The 21,496-nt window shown below is 28.0% G+C and overlaps 1 protein-coding gene across 1 annotated transcript; it reads left to right on the top strand.

Annotated features, from left to right (window-relative positions):
- The first annotated feature begins 18,012 nt into the window (after positions 1-18,012).
- LOC105960619 (uncharacterized) lies at positions 18,013-20,160 on the top strand. Its single transcript, XM_088825615.1, has 3 exons — positions 18,013-18,351; positions 18,831-19,117; positions 19,223-20,160. Exons 1-3 carry the CDS (start codon positions 18,150-18,152, stop codon positions 19,904-19,906), a joined length of 1,173 nt encoding a protein of 390 aa, XP_088681741.1. The 5' UTR covers positions 18,013-18,149; the 3' UTR covers positions 19,907-20,160.
- The last annotated feature ends 1,336 nt before the right edge of the window (positions 20,161-21,496 follow it).

Genomic DNA, 21,496 nt, shown 5'->3' with positions numbered 1-21,496 from the left:
CAATTATAAATTATTAATGAAATGTCAATTTTACCCTTTCTATTTTAATGCAATTTTAAATATATATTTATTGCTGAATTAAAATTTATAACGTCAATTATATCATTATTCGTAAAAATCATTAAACCACCCATCCAAAATTGCATCAACCTAAATTCGAACCTGTGACAATCTGAAAACATACAAGAATACTTACCATTAAGACACAACACATAATTGACAATAAACTAACAATACGGATATATATCACAAAGCTACAATTTATAATGGTTATAAAACTTATATAAATAATGTTAAATAAATTATTAATTCTCATATAATTATTATTATTATATATTAAAAATATCTCATACTAACAAATATTTATATAATATAATTTAAAAATCTAAGGAAATGTTGTTCAACTCGTGTAAGTTAAAAATTAATTTCGAAAGCATTTGAAGTTTGAATTGAATCGTAAATTGTAAGATTTAATTAAATCGTAATATTTGAATCAATTAAACTCATGTGTTTTCAATTCAAAAACAATATTCAAAGATTTGATCGATTAAGCTCAACTCATTTCAATTCGTAGACAATATTCAAATATTTGAATCGGTTAAACTCAATAATTTACAATAGCATATTAATCAATCTGTGTATAGTTAAAGTTTAGTAACCTTTTTTTATTGAATTTTATTATAAAAAATAATAAAATTTAATTGGTAAAAATCGTAAGATTTAATCGGTTCATGGTTAGATTAAATCTTACGATTTACGATCTGATTCTTACGATTTTACGAATTAAATTATTATTTTGTTGTTAAAATTGAATTAAAAGGATAGTAGACTTTAATTATAAATAGTTAACTCGATTAATACGTTCTTGTCAGTGGTTGAACTTAATCGATTCAAATTTTTGAATAATATTTACAAATTAAAAGGATTTGCGCTTAATTTATTCAAATCATACGCTTTAATTAATCTTATAATTTGATTCTTGCGTAATTTAGGAATTATTTTTTTATGATAAGATTGAATTAAAAATGTATTACACTTTAATTAATAATAGTTAATTTGATTAAGACGTTCTTGTCAATAGTTGAGCGCGCTAATGAATCGATTCAAATATTTGAATAATGTTTACGAATTGAAAGGACTTGAGCTTAATTGGTTCAAATATTACGCTTTGATAAAATATTTTGATTTACGATTAGGTTCTTACATGTGTTAGGAATTAAATATATCATTTTTATGACAAAATTGAATTAAAAAGATATTACACATTACTTATAAATAGTTAAATCAATTTTGTAACATGTTATGTCAATAGTTAAGCAACTGATTCAAATATTTGAATAATGTTTACTAATTGCAAGGGTTTGTACTTCATCGATTCAAATCTTACTAGTTAATTAAATTCAATATTAAAAGAAAATTCACAATATAGTATTTGTAGTATATAATTTTATTTTAAAGTAAGAAAACTACTAATTGGAATGAGTTATAATTTTTTCTTCTTCTAAATAAACATATTATTTTATTTTTTATTTGGATTTGCCACACTATCGATTAAATAACATAAGTGAGTTTGAATTAAGTTATGCATTTTTTTTTATTTAATTGAGCATTCTTTATATTTTTAAATTGAGGATTTTATTAATACTTCTAATATTTAATGATAGATGTTTGGCGTATTGAACTGCAATTCTTTATATTTTTCAAACTTTATTTTATTAAATTTGTTAATAATTTATTTAATTCGGGTTTTCGGGTTTCGGGTTTTCGAGTTTCGGGTTTCGGGTTTTACCATTTAATAATAATGAATGTTGCAATTAATATTTGAATTAACAGTATTTATACAATTATGGTTAAATATTTTATAATAAGTTATTGTGCTTGGATGGTTAGGAGTGATAAATGTATTAAAAGGTCACAAGTTCGATTTCTAATGAATACATTTTTTTCGATTATTTATCAAATAAAACTCAGTCACAATGAATTTAAATTAATTATTTAATTAAAATATAGTAGGGTGTAAATTAGACAATTCCATGTTAATCAATTTTATATTAATTTAATAAAAAAATAATAGAAGGATAATTTGGTAAAGTACTTCATTTTTTAGAACATAAGCCATGTTATTTTCCTAGGGTCCAGATTTAATCTTAGAAAATTAATGGTGATTAATGCATATCTCAAAAAAGTTTAGAACATGGGGTATCTCACCCTAGACAAACCCAAAAAATAAATACCATAATTGTCAAATTCAACTAGACTTGCCATTTTTTGTCTCTTTTGAAACTTCTATTACATTTTCGATGTTTACTAAAGACACATGAATGAGACGTAAATGTAATTAATGATTGACAGTGTTATGTTTGTTTACTACTACTATTTTAATTTATTAATTACTCACATTTATTAAAAAATAACGCACCTTTATAATTACATTAGTGAAATTATTATAAAGTAACTCTAACTCTAAATTCGATTAATGACCCTATATTAAATAAATTTACTGGTTCAGGCCCATTAGGTAATTTCCTTGGATATGATGCAATTTGAATAATAATTAATTAAATTAATAATAAAAATGTTCAATAAAAGAATTTCACAAATTTTTATTAAAAAAAAAAATCCAATTTGGTAACATGCACGAGAAAGAAATGGACAGCCGGCGCAAAAGAGCATCATTAATAAGAGGAGGACTCCCCACACCGACAACAGCCTCGACAGCTGCCACGTGTCGGCCCCTGCTTTCATGGACCACCTACAATCCGGGACCTCATAGAAGCACGCGCTGAGCCATCAGCTGAATGATCATATAATTGTAATATAATATTAATAAATAAATAAATAATATATATATTTCTATACACACACAGTACACACATATTTATACATACTATTGCTTATGCATGCGGCAGAGAAGCATCTTTTTTTTTTCTTTTTTCTGTCTGATACAGCTGCGGCTGCGCTGCCAAGGGTGCCGGCGGCGGCAGTGGCTGATGGCGGTGGCTCGGGAAAGAAGTGGGTCCCATGTCAGAGAGTAAGTGGGGTCCACTAAGAGCTGTGGGGATTGTAGGGCTGGGGCCCACCTCCGTAGTTTTCTAATTTATACTTTGGCGTCGCCGTAATAGACGCCAATCACTGATTAATCTATTCACCGCAACTATTGATAATGACGTGTATGGCCCAATTAATCCCCTTTTTTCTTTTCCTTTTTTTCTTTTTTTTTTTCAAATTTAATAAATATTAACCTTCACAATAAATAAATATATATTTTCGATTATTTGCTTGGATTAAATAATTTTCTCGGATTAATTACGAGGTAGAGTTTAAAGTAGGTAATAGGCCCGCATCCAAAAGTTCATATCGAGAAGTACATACAGGAATACAGAGCAACCAAGCAACCAAAATCGACTAAAGATAATAATACAAGTCCAAGTTGACTACGTCTAAACTGACTATGATCTAAATAGTTAGGCCCAAATTAATTGGTTTAGGCCCATGAAAATATATGTCTCCAAATTAATACTCTAAAAGCTCACAATTAAAGGTACGCAATTCTTAACTCCCGGAGCAGTCTCTTAAATTCTCTGAATTATTCTATCATACAGAGCTGACTTTTGAGCGTCGGATAGTTTTCGCTGGGACTAATCCCGACGCCCTAACGACTTTTTATGATGCAGGTAGTGCCCACGAGAAGGAATGAAGGATCAAGAAGTTTGAGCTAGGAATTAAAAAGAAAAAAACGAAACCGAATTTTCTCGATTCGGGTAAGCAAATACGACCAAAAAAATTAAAATAAAATAGTAAGTGACCTTAATTAATACAAAATTTTATATTGTGCTCGTATAGAATAATGATTAAATTGAATGTTTAGCCGGCCACAACATAATCAATTAGTATGTATGGATCATGTTTAATAACTATGATTGACCTTAATTACTAATTTCTACCACATTCATCTAGTATGCAAATGATTTAATTTTATCTTCCAACATGATCAATTTGTCAGATAATAAATAAACATAAAATGGTACATTGGAATAAATTATAGTAACTAATTGTGATTAAGGTGATAATTAAAGTAATGATTAAATTATATGAATTATATCTAAATCAAGAAAAGCTAATGATGTGTTTGGAATCAGACAACCAAGTGACAACACTGTCCCCTGTCATATGTTTTTGGTGGCAAATCTGTGATATTTTCATTAACACAAAGATAATGCTCATTAATCAAAGATTAATTACTTTAACCATGGATTAAATTAAGTATGATATGGAGCTGATTGTGCACTATAAGTTTTTTATATGTGTCACTTGCTTGTATTAAAGTGTCTTTATTGATTAATTAAGACTATTTAATGCACTAATGGTGATACATCATATGAAAGCTGGAGAAGACTCTTGTGTCCATAATAAAATAAAGTTATTTGGGAATAATATTACAAATTCAACCTCAAGTTTGTACTTATTTCAGATTTGATCTCTTATCTTTCGATAATTTAGCAATTTCCGTCAATTTATCGTTAGTCCGTCAATTCAAGACAGTGATGCGCACACGCTTGATTTCGTTAGTACTAACAAAAAATTGATGAAAATGATTGAAAATGTTCAATTTATGAAACATGAGGGAGGAGGGACCAAATGTGCTATATATAAACATGAAGGACGAATGCGGAATCGATACAAATTTGAGGGACGAAAGCTGCAATTTTCGCAAAGTTAATTGAGATAATATAGAAAATTTTGATGAGAAAGGATGATTTCAAATTTAATCAATTTTTAATTAGAAATGGGGCCCATAGAAGGATTAGTGGTCCAATGGGATTAAGCCACCAAAAATGACTTTTAATCATACAATTAAAAACTTGTTTAATATTGATTTGATGCAATTAAATATTGACAACTTATTACTCCAAATTGTAGGTGTTAATTAAAATTAGGTGTTCAATTCGAATCTGTTGTCATTAACGATATTTGTGATACTAATTGTCAGTCAACGTCATTTTGACTTTTACGCGGGAACAACGCGATATTGTTAGTTGTCAATTTTCAACATTTATGTCTGGGATTTGTAGCTTAGATTGAACTTTAAATTAAATCATAAAGTATTTAGGTGTTAAATTTTAGACCATATATATACACAACATTGTTGAATTGGGCTATAATTACTGATAAAATTGTAATATTTAAATATAGGCAGTTTAGTTTTTCCTTTTTTTTCTTTTTTTTTTTACGCATAGAATTCGAAATAAATTTAGTAACATAGTCTCAATTATGTAGAGCCCATATGAATACAGTTCAACTGATTTCGATGATGGTGAGTTAGTGTAAAATCCTATGATCAAACACTGACAGTAGCAGTGTGAGAATTTTATCTCCAACGAGTGTTCGTTCGTTGTGAGCACCAGATCCAAACCCGCTATTATAATGGACCGTTGAATCACTATAATTTATATTTCGTCTATTGGTGCAACGTATATCAATGTTTGTAGTTGTTTTTTTCCCTTTTTTGAGAACACGTAACTAAATTAACTTACTACTAATACTCAGTTCCCAAATTATTCAAATAATAAATTGATATTACGCCTACATGGTATAACTCAACCAGTTCTGTATCGGTAAGTTGGTGCAAGATCACATAATCGAATACCGGCAGCCATAATAAAAAAATTATTACTAAATACTCCCAAACAAATATTTTTGTATTTATTCTTTATTTTAATTTAATTTGCAAAAAAAAACGGTGGTCCTGTAATAATAAGATGGGAAAATTGAGGAGAGAGGGGGACCATTTGGTAGCACTCGAGTACTAATTGATTCTTATCCCCAATTTAATCAACACCAATTATTTTGTCATTCTTTCTTCCACTTTATTATCCCTTTACCATTTCTACACAACTCAAAAACAAAATATATAAAAACAAAAATTAAAATTAAATAAATAAATAAATATATATTGAAGCATGAAAATATTAAATATGGGTCATCGTCTCTTGAAATGACCTTATGATTTAACTTTCACGAATCCTGAATTTGTGGATCAAATCAATCAAATTTATTTTGACAAAATGTACACAAGCAAGAATTGAAATATACTTCAATTTAATTTATCTCAAATAGTCTTAGTGCTCCTTGTGACCCTATTTTATTGGATGAAATATCGGCACGTGTTGCAATATATTATCGTTTACAAATTTTAGATATTTCTCGGTTTCTATCCAGAAAAAGTGATCGACGAGATGTTACATTAGATGGTTTTGAACTGCAAATCAACATAAATATTTATTCACTAATCACACGTACACATAAAACCTGAACCATCGCTAATTTGATGAGTAAACATAACTTTTGAAATAGAAAGAGATATTTTTGTAATTCCAACACACTTAAAGGTTTTGTTTGTAATTTTTCAGAGATGCGGGGGGGGGGGTGATTTGTTGTCAAGAGATTGGGCTATACAGTCTAGGCTTATTGGTGTAGGAAAATCATCAAAGCCCAATTATTTGTATTGTTCATATATTGGGCCACTTCTGTCAGGTTGTACATTGAAAATATTACAATTTCAAATACAAAAATAAATACAAAATAAATAAATAATATAAATGCAAAATAAATATTATTATCAACTATAAGTTGCAATTTCCCATTAAATAATATAATCTATATAATATATAAATTGAAACCCTCATACCCTAGAATTACGACATGTGTCATACATGTAAGCATCCATGTAGGAATCCTATTCATCGTCCATGTGTCAATATCAATTTAATTCATTTGAATAAATTATCAAATATCTTATATCCTAATATAACTTATATCCTAATTTTACTATTTATGGCTTCCAATATTTATGCCAATACATATCAATTATTTAAGGGAAATATATTACTTATATATTTAATATATTTTAATATGAAGCTAATTAAAAGCTAATTATTTAATGATTAATATAATTAAGGCAATTATTTAATTGCATCCAAGGACTATTTTCACGGAATATTAATATGAAGCTAATTTGTATATTAATTAAGACTTTTGGATTACTTTAAATATCATTTACGTGATTTTTTTTCATTCCAACCCTATTTTATTTTTGAAATCTAACATATTTTTTCAAAATTCTGATAATTATTTTATTTTATTTTCTTTCTATTAATGTTCTAATTTATGGTAATAATTTAATTAACATTTAAGGTCCAATTCAATCTATTTTTGTTTAATATTTTCTCACATTCGTTAAATATGGAACGTAATTATCCAATTTTTTAATATATCTATTTTTTAGGAATTTGATGATTATGCTACAACTGACATTGATTATATATTACATAAAACCACAATTTTTTTATTGATTTAACCATAAGCAAATCATCAATCAATCCGTAAAAAAATCTCCATTAATTATCTAATTATATTAATATTAATGTGAATATAATAGCCTAATTTATCTAAATCTACAAAGATCTTCTTACATTTTATCCAAAACACTATAAATACTCCATCATTTGCATTCATTCACATCACCGGCGCACCAAACCACACTATTGTTTGCAAGTTTTTTTTTCGTCGTTGCTATTTTTGTTTGATTTTCTCAGTCTATTAAATATTTATCTTCCTTCTAATATTATTATGTTGTTAATATTGATATTTTTTACAATGTTATTTGTTATTCTTCTATTATTATTATGTTGTTCTTTTTGATATTTTTTTTAATTCACCGTTGTTATTTTCGTTTGATATATCCTCTCATTCTATTAAATATTTGGGTCGTCATTATATTATTCGTTTTGATAATTTTTTCAATGTTATTCGTTTGTTGTATTTTTTTTCCTTTATTGGTTGCTATTTTTTATTGATATTGTCACATATTATCATTTGATCTTCGTGTTATATAGATGTTGACATTGTTATTTTGCTAATGTTTTTTTTTGCATTGTCTTATGTTTTTTGATAGTTTTTATTATAATGTTTTGTTGTTTGCTCCTTTGATGTTGTAGATATATGGATATCATCAAGGTGCGTGTAATAGACACAACGTAATTCAAAAATTGTATCCTTTATAATATGGTATTTTTATGTCTTTCGATACGGTTCAACTTTATTTTGTTAAATCATATTTTGTTTATGGTGAAAATTCGTCAACAAATTTGTGTACGTTAAATTTCTGATTCATTTTATTTATGTTGTTTGCTTTGTTTACATTTTTTATTCCACCATATTTTATTTCATTTGAACGCTTAGTTGTTCTTGATGATTTCGTTGTTATTTTGTCATTCTTGATATTAATTTTTCATTATTAGTTGTTATTTTGTCATTCTTGATATTATTTTTTCATTATTATTCATTATTGTTTGTTTTCAATGTATTGTTCTTTGCTTAATATTTTGGCATTCCATTGTTCTTATTTTTTATTGGTATACACTTTTATATGTTCTTATTTTTGTTTTTATGTTATTCTTGATATTTCACTTTTTTTTTCTTCATTTTTGTATTCAATTTTTTGTTATTAGTTGCCCGTATCTTTGTATTAGTTTATAAATGACTTTTAATAGTTTCATTTGATCATCTTATTTGTTTCCATTGGTTTCATTTGAATTATTTATTTTTTATTTGATTGATGTTGAATACACATAGATATCATATCGGTGTATATAACATGCGGTAACATCGGAATAATTAAAACGTCAAATTGCAATGATAGCAAAGATTGTTGCTCACAATGAAAAACTCAACGACGGCGTGGTTATCATGTATGCCACCGAACCGAGCCAATAATGTTATTAAATCCATGAATATAATAGTCACAAGTCACAACGTGCTAATTTTTTTGTAGAGACTCATGGAGGTAGCATACACAATTTTACAATTGTTTTAATTTTTTTTGAGTTTTCGAATCCATTAATGAATTAGGACTTGATTTTCGATGCAATCACATTAATTATCATATTTATCTTTATCAATTTTTTATTTTGTTTTTGCTTTTTTTGTTGTATAATTATTGCCATCACATAACTATTTTTTTTTGTTTGTTTAGTAAATTGATAAATAAAAATACCCTGTATTTTTTACAATTAAGTTATTTAAAATATAATAAATCAAAATGATGTAAATATAGGGGTCTTAGGATATAGGTCCCTGGTGACAAAATTTATTTGAACTAAATGACAAGTTTAACAAATTTTAATTGAACGTGAATGTCTAGGTTTATAAGATTTAGGGTATAAGGTCAAGATATGGATTAAAAAAAATTAGGGATGTAGCTCATATATTATTTCAAACTAAGGATTTAATAAAAATATTGAATTTGGGTTTGTCATTTAGTTCAAGTTAGGTTTCCTTTGAGGGGCTTATGGCATATTTACCCTATATTTAAAGGGCATTTTACAAATAAGTTCATCAATGATGACTTATTCATAAAGGGATGCAGATAAAATGTTTTTTACAAAAAAATACACACATTGTCCAGAAGTTTGTAAAAGATTAAAATAGCCCCTCATTTTAATATGCTCAAATTTCATCATTTAGTTTAATTAATTTAACCTCAATTTGACTTTAAATTTTTTGTCCGTTGATTTTTTTTTTAAGTTATTCTTATTATGTATATATATTTCGTTCCGGTTGTCTGACTAATGCTTGCGTATTAATTGATTTATAGTTTTTCATGATTATGGAATAAATTATAATGCCATACCACCAACATAATTATTCCATTGTGATTTTGAATATATTTTATGTATATATAATCTAATGTACAGTGGGATACGTCATATTCTTTTGAATCCAAGTTAAATTGACAAATAGCATTTTAATATCATTAATTGGGAAGGCTACACCGTTCCCTTATCGATCAGGTCCGTAATTTATGTTTATCAAGAAAAAAAAAGGATTTTTTGCACCATCAAATACTATAATGAGAATTGATGGTCACTTGCCAACATGAGTGTAGCTCAACTGGTTTCGAATGTGCTAAGTTTGTGCAAGAATTGATGGTCACTTTGATAATTTTTCCCATAAATTTACTTATTGTACATACCAAACGACATTTTTTTAGAGTCGAAAGAACTTCATTTATAAAGCTAATTCGACATAAATAATAGAACGTATTGTGCTAAACTAATATAATTCTGTAAATTAATTGAAATAGTATCAATTCATATAAATATATTTGCTATATTAACTATTAAGCATTAGCATTAACATTAAAATTAGTATTAGTATTAGCATTAGTATTATATTAGCATTTTGCATATCAGTATGAACATAAGCATTAGTATAATAGTATTATTATTATTAATATTAGTATTAGTATTTGTATTTGTTTTTTTATAAAAATTGGGAATCCAGCTCGAAATGGTTAACATGTATATTGAGACAGATTCTGAGATGGCAACCAAGATGATACAAGGGAAGATGATCAGCCACTCGGAGGTGATCCCTCTTATTCGCAAAGTGACTCACAATTGGCACATTGTTTTCATGTTAAGTATCCGCCCTCGAGTATAAGTATTAGTATTAATGTTCCCATTAGTATCAGTATTACTATTACCATTAGTATTAATATTAGTATTAGTATTATTATTAGTATTACTATTAGCATTTGCATTAGCATTAGCCTTAGCATTAGCATTAGTTAGTGTTAGTATTAGTATTAGTATAAGTATTAGTATTAGTATTAGTGTTAGTATTAGCATTAACATTAGTTCGTGTTAGTAATAGTATTAGTATTATTATTAGTAATAATAATAGTATTAGTATTATTATTAGTAAGAGTAATAGTATTAGTATTAGTATTAGTATTAGTATTAGTATTAGTATTAGTATTAGTATTAGTATTAGTATTAGTATTAGCATTAGCATTAGCATTAGCATTAGTATTAGTATTAGTATTAGTATTAGTATTAGTATTAGTATTAGTATTAGTATAGTATTAGTATTAGTATTAGTATTAGTATTAGTATTAGTATTAGTATTAGTATTAGTATTAGTATTAGTATTAGTATTAGTATTAGTATTAGTATTAGTATTAACATTAGTATTAGTATTAGGATTAGCATTGGTATTAGCATTAGCATTAGTATTAGCATTAGCATTAGTATTAGTAGTAGTATTAGTATTAGTATTAGTATTAGTATTAGTATTAGTATTAGTATTAGTATTTATTAACATTAGTATTAATATTAGTATTAGTATTAGTATTAGGATTAGTATTAATATTAGTATTAGTATTAGTATTAGTATTAGGATTAGTAATAGGAATAGTATTAGGATTAGTATTAGTATTAGTATTAGTATTAGTATTAGTGTTAGTATTAGTATTAGTATTAGTATTAGTATTAGTATTAGTATTAGTATTAGTGTTAGTATTAGTATTAGTATTAGTAATAGTATTAATATTAGTATTAGTGTTAGTATTAGTATTAGTATTAGTATTAGTATTAGTATTAGTATTAGTATTAGTATTAGAATTAGTATTAGTATTAGAATTAGCATTAGCATTAGCATTAGCATTAGCATTAGCATTAGCATGCATTAATTAGTATTAATATAAGTATTAGTATTAGTATTAGTATTATTATTAGTATTAGTATTAGTATTAGTATAGTATTAGTATTAGTATTAGTATTAGTATTAGTATTAGTATTAGTATTAGTATTAGTATTAGTGTTAGTATTAGTATTAGTATTAGTAATAGTATTAATATTAGTATTAGTGTTAGTATTAGTATTAGTATTAGTATTAGTATTAGAATTAGTATTAGTATTAGAATTAGCATTAGCATTAGCATTAGCATTAGCATTAGCATTAGCATGCATTAATTAGTATTAATATAAGTATTAGTATTAGTATTAGTATTATTATTAGTATTAGTATTAGTATTAGTATAGTATTAGTATTAGTATTAGCATTAGTGTTAGTATTAGTATTAGTATTACTATTTGTATTAGTAGTAGTATTAGAATTAGTATTAACATTAGCAATAACATTAGTATTAGAATTAACATTAGTATTAATTAGTATTAGTATTACTATTAGTATTAGTATTAGTATTAGTATTAGTATTAGTATTAGTATTAGTATTAGTATTAGTATTATAATTAGAATTAGCATTAGCAGGCATTAATTAGTATTAATATTGGTATTATTATGAGTAGTAGTATTATTATTAGTATTAGTATTAGTATTAATATAACTATTAGTATTAATATTAGTATTAGTATTAGTATTAGTGATAGTATTAGTATTAATATTAGTAGATAAAATATTTAATATACGGATAATGACAACTATAATTTTTAAATAATTATTTTCATATTTTATGTTATTATTTGGTTATTACGTGCGTTGAATGATTTTAATTGTTTTGACTAATCTAAATCCACTTAAACGTGGATAATTATTTTCAAAATATTAATTTCATTGCCTTCACTACACACAAGATTTATAAAATAGATAAACAATAATTTATTATAACTCAATAATTCGTTTCATTTTTTAAGTTACTGTTTGGTGAGTTATGTTCGATGAACAATTTGTCAGCATTAGCATTATCATAAGGATTAGTATTAGAGTTAGAATTATTAGAAGTATGATTAACATTAGTATTAGTATTAGCATTAGCATAAGCATTACCATTACAATCAGCATTACTGTATTAATATTAGTGTTAGTATAAATATTAATATTAGTATTAGAATTAATATTAGTATTAATATTAGTATTACCATTAATTAGTGTTAGTATTACTATTATCATTACCAATTTATGATTAGTATATATTAGTATTAACATTAATTAATATTATTATTAGTAGTATTAATATTAGTAATCGTATTAGCTGTAGGGATGGCAATTTGACCCGCCCGATAGATCCCCGCCTCGACCCGCCCCGAAAATAAATTGGGTGGGTATGTGGATTGATTTTTTTTTACCAGATATGGGTACGGGGACGAGTTTGCCTATACCCGCCCCGTACCCGCCCGCATTATTTATATATGTAATATATATTTATTAATTATTATATTAAATACAAATAATTAAATGGTAGTAATATATTAAATATTATCTACAAATGGGGATATTCAGGTTTCGTTATATAATTAAATATTAGTAATATAATTAAATATCAGTTTGTTTGTTGAAATAAGCCTTAAATTGTAAGTAGATTGTATATTTAGTTATTAAGAAAAAAATGGGGATTTTTACCCGCCCCGGTACCTGTGGGGGTTTTATGGGGCGGGTATGGGGATTATTTTTATAAACTTCGGTGATTTTGACGGGGATGGGGATTTCTATAGCGGGGGCGGGGATGGGGATTTCCTTAGTATTAGTATTAATATTAGTATTAGTAGTGGTACTAGCATTAGTATTAGTATTAATTAATATTAATATGAATAACAGTATTGCTATTAGCATTAGTATTAACATTAATATTAATATTAGTATTACCATTAGCATTAGCATAAGGATTTGCATTAGCATTAGCATATTAGCTGTAGCGTTTGCTTTAGAATTAGCAATAGCGAAAGCAACACTATAATAATACCAACAGCGACAACATCATTAACAACAACAAATGCAATAGCAACAACAACAATCGCAATAGCAATAATAATAGGATTAATGTAAGTATTACAAATGACAATGACAATTATCTGTCACAATATCGAGAGTTAAGAACAGAGGTGTCATAAAAATATTCATCAAGTTGGAATCAAATGATTAAATTTACTAGCAATGTTGTCTAACAGAAAGTTTTTCAGTGAATATGAAGGTGATTATAGAAATATCAAATTAAATAACAATGTTTATTTTTATTTCTTATATGCTTGATTATTCTGTATTAGTAGGTTGATTTGCATTGTATTGAAATTTTAATAATTAATTTGTGTATGTTGGGGCCAAGGATGTATACTCGCATTTTGTTACGAAATCCCATTTGTTGATATATTTTTTTCACTTATTTTGTCTTACTTAACTATTAAAACCAAACATGATCAATTTTTGTATACTTTTCTATTTCTTTGTACTGTATATTAACTTTTGTTCATACTATTTCGAGACATTTTTTCTAATAAAAAAATTGCTCTCATGACGAATATCCCCGTACATTCCCAGTGGCATTGCTCGCTTCTATTTGCCGGTGGCAGAACTGCGCATGCGAGTTTGGACTGCCAATAATTGTAGATGAGAGCTCCACATGAAGCATCAAACAACAAAGCCAACAAGTTGTCTAAAGCAAAGCTAATCATATGGGAGGAGGCACCGATAAAACACATGTACTGTTTCGAAGCACTTGACAAGACAATGAAATCGATACTTGATTAAGAGATCCCATTCTGAGGCAAGGTTGTAGTTTTTAAAGAGGACTTTCGGCAAATTCTGCCAGTTGTGTTGAAAGCATCGAGACAAGACAATATTCACGGTACAATCAATTCAACACCGTTGTGGAGACAATGTAAGGTTATGAAGTTGAACAAGAACACGAGACTTCAGCCTTCCTCCTCTTCCGCCAATGCAGATGAAATAAGAGAATTTGCGGAGTGGATAACAACGGCGATGCTAGCGAGGTCAATGATGGTGATGCTACAATTGAAATTCCCGATGATATGCTGATTCGTGACATGCAGATCCCGTTTTGGATCTTATCGAGTTTGTTTATCCCGATCTTATGAGCAACCTGTTCACTCCTGAGTATTTCGAGGGCAGGGCAATTCTTGCACCGACTAAAGAAAATGTCGGTTTTGTGAATGATCATTTTTTGTCGATCATAACTGGAGAGAGAAAAAGATTTATTTCAGCTCCGATAATATGTAAAAGGAGGAGTTATTATCAGATGTCAACACATAGATAGATTTCATCGAGTTTCTCAACAACATGTTGGCGATATGGTGCTCATTCCTCGAATGACTTTGGTACCGTCCAACTCTGCATTGCCTTATTAAATTACATTGACGTCAATTTCCGCGTATGGTCTCCTTTGCAACAACAATCAATAAAAGACAAGGACATACTCTTTCTCATGTAGGACTGTACTTGACCACGGACAGTTCTATGTCGCATTCTCGAGAGTTAAGAGTCGAATGACATTAAGATTTTGATCAACTCGGAATCTGGCAATACGACCAACATTACTAATAATTTTGTATATAAGGAATTTTTTTCAACGTATATGAAGGTAATCTATATAAATTTTTATACAATATTATATATGGCATTTATTCTATTACTTATATGTTTTGTTATTACTAATTATATGGACTCCACTTAATATTTTTCATGAAGGTAATTTGTTAGAATGATTTTATGTCCTTAAAATTTTATATTGGTATTGTTTCGGTAACGTTTTACTTATTTCGTATGATCATTGTACAAAATATGCAGGTCAATGCACTATATTGGATTCGTTACATGCGTTTAGGGCGGTTGGTATCAAACACAATAACATCGATTATATGGATCAAATTCAAGTTTTGAACATAGATAAGTCATTATGGTTGTACAAGTTTTGGACCAACGATATATCTGTTCTTTTATGCTGAAATTAAAACCTTCGATGTTTAGTTTTTTCACTTATTTTGGCTTATTTCATCTTTTACACCATACAAATTAGTTTTATTTTTAATATTTTCTACTTCTTTAATTGTATTACATATCAACAATTGATCTTACTATTTTGAGAACCTTTTTATTATTAAACATTTATTTTACAATGAATACCCCGTGCATCGCACGGGTGTAGTACTAGTTAGTTAGGAAAGCAACAAAATTATTTAAAAATTTGTTATTCAAACATGCTCTAACTTTTCAGAAATTACAAAATGACCCTTAAGATGTACGACAGGTGTTCTCGAACATCGGATCCGAAACGTATCTGAATACACGAGTACGTTAAGAAGTTGAAATTTCCGTGTTACATAAGTCGTAGGAGTATATAATTTCAACAATAATGTCAGGAAGACTAGTCAAAAAAAAATTATCCAAGTAAAAGTGAAGATTAAAAATTGGTTAAATTTGGAGAATATTAAATATTAAGAGTGGATAAATAATTGGAGCAGTTGTAGCTCTTGAGGGAATTTACTTAGTTTTTTTCTTCATCTTCACCTAACTGGTAGAGAAGTCAATGAATTTAATTTGACTCTCGCATTATTTTAGAATATTTTATTTTTTTAATTCTACAATTTCGTATCATTTTCTACCCCAAAATTATTATTATCAACCAAATTGAGTATTTAAATTTAATATTGTGCATTAAAAAGAAAAAAAGACAAGACTGGATTAAATGAATATTGAACCAAATAATATTTGTTTTATTTATTTATTTTTCCTCTCATTACATATGTTTAGACAATTGTAATGCAATTTATGAGGTGAGGGACCGGATGATGAGGTGTGAGTGACGTCATATGTTCGTCAGCTCATGGGCAAAATTGAAGATTGAAGTTTATTATTATTATTATTATTATTATTATTATTATTATTATTATTATTATTATTATTATTATTATTATTATTATTATTATTATTATTATTATTATTATTATTATTATTATTATTATTATTATTATTATTAAAAGAAAATATTTTGCTAAAGTCAAAAGCTAAACTCAGATTTGTGTAATATTAAAAGGGTTAGGCCATGGTTGGTGGGCCATATTTTCATTGTGCCTCTCTATAGTTAGGCTAGCTTATTTATTTGAATTTTGATCTAATTAAGCACATCACAAATTAATTATTTTAATTAATAACATTTGCAAAAACGAAAATACTCTTTTTTTTTTTAAAGATTTTTGTAAATTTAATAATATTGAAAAGTATACGATTGGAGATTACATTTTCTTAAATACTTGTTGACTTAAATGATAATATAACCGTTCTTTTTTTCCGTCTTTTTTAATGAAGGAATCCGCATCCGCAACCAACCTAACGAAAGTTGGCAAGATAATTCGAATTTAGGTCAATGATACAAAATCAGTTGCTCCAGTCGTTAGGTCATCGTTGCATGATTTTTTTTCTTCTTTTGATTACATGAAATATGTAGCTCGATTGCGTCCGCCGTCCACGGTCAAAATTGAGACAAAGGTAATAATACATTATTACATATGAACATTAAATAGAAGAAAAACGGTAAAATACAAAAGGAGTAAAATTATTTAAAAGCATTCACATAATATATGTCTCAATCGAATGTCAATTTAAGTGCAAATATTAGTGTGAAGAAACTTCTCTTGTACTGCAAATTTAAATTTTCTATTTCGATTAAATCAAAACACTATACTTGAATTAAACTAAAAGACTTGCTTACCCAAAGTTACCAAAATCTTTTTTTAAATAAATAAAAATTAAAAATAATCCACAAAATTGACGTATTCTCATCTATTATCTATACATATAGAAAATATAAAAAATATCTAAATATATATAATTCCATGTTGACTATTACTAACTATCACATAATTTCAACATTGCCATCAACAAAATCCAGGCATTTTCCACCGTGTTCCGCGTTGTATTAACGTGTATCTTCACTCACACATACACACATACATACATACATACATACATGATACATGCATACACACCCACCTACCCCCCACCCCCCCCCACCCCCCACCCCCACATATTGAGCTGGTCATCAGCATGACGACAGCATCAAGAAAAATTAATACGTACCTCAGTTTGAACAAGCCAACATCAAGAATATGTGTTAGAGATCAGATTAATAAGTACTGTAATAAACTATTAAAAAAAATCAGATTTCATTAATTTCCACCACCTTTGTAAGACAATAATTTAATGAAAATAGAAAAAAAAAAAAGTCTTTTTAATTATTAATTAGCAAATATAATTAATTCCATTCCCACCACTCTTTCCCTCCCATTTCCTTCCTCTACAAGAAACTTCAAACACCACCCCCCCCCCACCCACCCCACCCCCACCCCCACCCCACCTAGTAATATTTCTTCCTCTATATATATAACAAACAACCCTTCCATCCCATTCCTCCTTCTTTCTCATTTGCTTTTTTCTCTCTCTCTCATAAATCCATTTATTCCATAGTTGATTAGTTAATTAGTTGTTCTTGCAGATAATTAATTAGTACTACTATTTATATATATATTATTTATTATTTTTTTAAGGAAGAAAGAAAAATGGAAGGTCCATCCATGGTGAATAGTAAGAGTAAGGAGGAAGAAGACGATGACTTGGCGCTGCCGCCTGGATTTCGATTCCACCCGACCGATGAAGAGATAATCATGCAGTATTTGTTGAACAAGGTCATCGATCGACGCTTCGTCGCCAGGGCTATTGGAGAAGCAGATCTTAATAAGTGTGAACCCTGGGATTTACCAAGTAATATAATTTATTCTTCGATCTCCTTTTCAATTATATTAATCTACCTCCCTTTTTAATTTTTTCTATTTATTTAATTATTTTTTCTTCATGGATATATCATATATTATACGCATATATATATTTAATTTGTTTTATTGAAGCATAAAGATTAAACAAGGAATTCAAGATTACATGTGAATCTTGATTATATGGATCATAGCTTTTTTTTTTTAATTAGGATTTAATTTTTGAATAAATCGAGAAAATAATTACAACGACCCGATATGAAAAATCCAAAGATTCGGTCGATGGGATATATAAATACTCGATTTCGATATGAAAACAATATCACATATCAATATTAGAAACTAGCTAGAACAAGCACATTAAAATAGCAAGAAATTAAATTTGCATGTGTATATATACTTACTAGTTAATTAGTACATGTTATAATATACTTATTAGTATGTTAATTTTGTTAATTAATTAATGTGCAGAAAAGGCAAAAATGGGAGAAAAAGAATGGTTCTTCTTCTGCCAGAGAGACAGAAAATACCCAACCGGCACAAGAACGAATAGAGCAACCGAATCGGGATATTGGAAAGCAACCGGCAAAGACAAAGAGATCTACAAAACTAGGTCAAAAAACCACCTTGTCGGAATGAAGAAAACCCTAGTTTTCTACAAAGGTAGAGCCCCGAAAGGAGACAAAACCAATTGGGTTATGCACGAATACCGCCTCGAAGGCAACTTCTCCGACTACAACTTCTCTAGGGCAGCTAAGGTAATTAATCAATTAATAGATAAAAACCTTTTTTTTTGTGTTTTCTTGATGATTAAAGATCACATTTTTATTTAAAGATTGCTTTTTTATGTCCAAAAAATGCAGGAGGAATTCGTAGTTTCTAGAGTGTTCCACAAGAGCACCGGAGTACGAAGAAACCCTGGTGACGAACTAGCAAGAATCGATCATGGCCCGACACTACCACCGTTGACGGACTACAATCCTTCTTCCGATTATTACCAAACAAATGATTATTACAAGAAGGATGCTATTGCATCACCACCTTCTTCTTCGAGGGTATTCTTGGAAAACCACAAATTAGAAATGCAGTACGACCCGAAAAACTTCCTCGTGCCACCTCATCAAAACTACACAAACCCTATTTTCTATACCCAAAATACCCTTCCTAGTTCAATGTTTCCATACCAAGCACCACCACCATCTTCATCTTCTCTTGCTAGTTATAATCATTACCAAGATGGATTGATTAGCTACCCCAACAATATTTTTCCATTCAAAGGAGGCGATTATTACTATAATAATCAAGAAAATAATTCGAGGCTCGTAGCACCGAAAATGGAGCAATATTTTTCGTCGAACAATTCCGTGATCAGCCATTCGCAAGACACTGGGATTAGCACTGAGAATATCAATAATGCTGTCGAGATAAATTCGGTGCATTCTTCCAAGGGAGATGTCGAGAGCAAGAAGGCGTTTGATCAAGAACTCGAGGGTCTCGAATTTAGTCCGAGTAATATTCCCGATTTCGATTCTTTTTGGAACAACTAAATTAACAACACAGATGTATGGATTAATCTTCAGTGTAATTACGTTAATTATTATTAGTACGATTTAATTATGTTCCCTTCTTCGCCGGCTGTATTTTTCGTCCGGTGGGAAGGGAAATTAAGGTTTCGTGGTGGTTCGAAAATTAATGTATATATATCACTAATTGTATCAGTTTTTTTTTTAAAGGAAGTTTGTTTGTACATTTGATTTTCATTCATTCATTTTCATCTGCAGTTAATATAATTAGTTGTTTGGTTATTTTCAACTTCTTTTTTTCCTGGCGATTGTAGTAAATTTGAAATTTCCAATATAGATTTAGTCAAACAGTAATTTATTATTAAAGAAAATGGACAACTAATTTTTTTTTAAAAGAAAGTGGCTATGCATGTATTAACAAGTCTTATTAGGGAATTTGAAATAATAATACTAAGAATAGTAGTAATTATAATAATAATAATAATAATAATAATAATAATAATAATATAAAAAATGTTATCTTTGATATATTCTTTTAATTTGTAGTTGAACTTAGAATATATATATATATATATATATATATATATATCCCTAGAATTAAGGGTGAAAAGAAGCATGATCCATGATTCATTAATGATTAAGGCATTATTATCCATCAATGATTGGGACAGAAAAGTAGAAAAAGAAAAACAATAAATTAATTATCCAAGAAAATAATTAATTAATGAAGTGTACACACAAAGGTATAATAGGGTTAGCTGTTGGAATATTCCAAGTTTCCTTTATGAATCTGCAAACTTATCCGTTTAGTGCTCCTTAAACTATGCATGTACTCCACCATTCTTTGGACCACTAATTAATTACTTCTCTTTTATTATTAATTATTATTTTTGCTATATTATATTGTCAGCTTCCCTTCTTCAAACCTGTCCAAATAACAGACACACATTGAGAGAGAGAGAGAGAGAGAGAGAGAGAGAGAGAGAGAGAGAGAGAGAGAGAGAGAGAGAGATTGTATAATTTGGTAGTTAGACGTAAGCTTAGTTGTTCAGTATTGAAAGCTAAGCTTCGCTATGGTTGGTTCATGCTTGCACGTGTGGTAACCATGATTTTCAAATTTGATACTTATTCATTTAACCAATTATTTTGTGAGTTACTGAATTGGATATATATATATATATATATATATATATGCAATGGAATACCGGAGTCGACCCGAAAAATTATTAGTTGTCGTTTACTTACGAAACTTTTAGAATTCATAATACGAAATTATCAACTATCTATTATTCTTTAATACTATAGCAAATGTAGCCCAATCGAAATCGGACCCGGTTTTCTAAACAAAAGCAATCGACCCATACATTTTGCGGCCCAACCGAATATATATAACAACATGCTTCCAATTTTCCAAACAGAAGTAATCAACATTTTACCCTCTAGTATTTTTTTCTTTTTTTCTTTTTTCTGAAAATTATTTTAAAATTAATTTTATTTAAATCTATATGAGATTTTGATTTTCAATCTGATCTTAATTTTTTTTCTGGAAACAATTCAAAAAAATCCACTTTTCGTTTCAACATTTATAATATTAATAATATAGTATTGTACATC

The sequence above is a fragment of the Erythranthe guttata genome, chromosome 11 (assembly GCF_056151865.1).
Source record: "Erythranthe guttata isolate IM_541 chromosome 11, IM_541, whole genome shotgun sequence".
NCBI classification, from domain to species: domain Eukaryota; kingdom Viridiplantae; phylum Streptophyta; class Magnoliopsida; order Lamiales; family Phrymaceae; genus Erythranthe; species Erythranthe guttata.
Note: the sequence above shows the minus strand (reverse complement) of the source record. Positions and strands in the feature narration are given on the sequence as shown.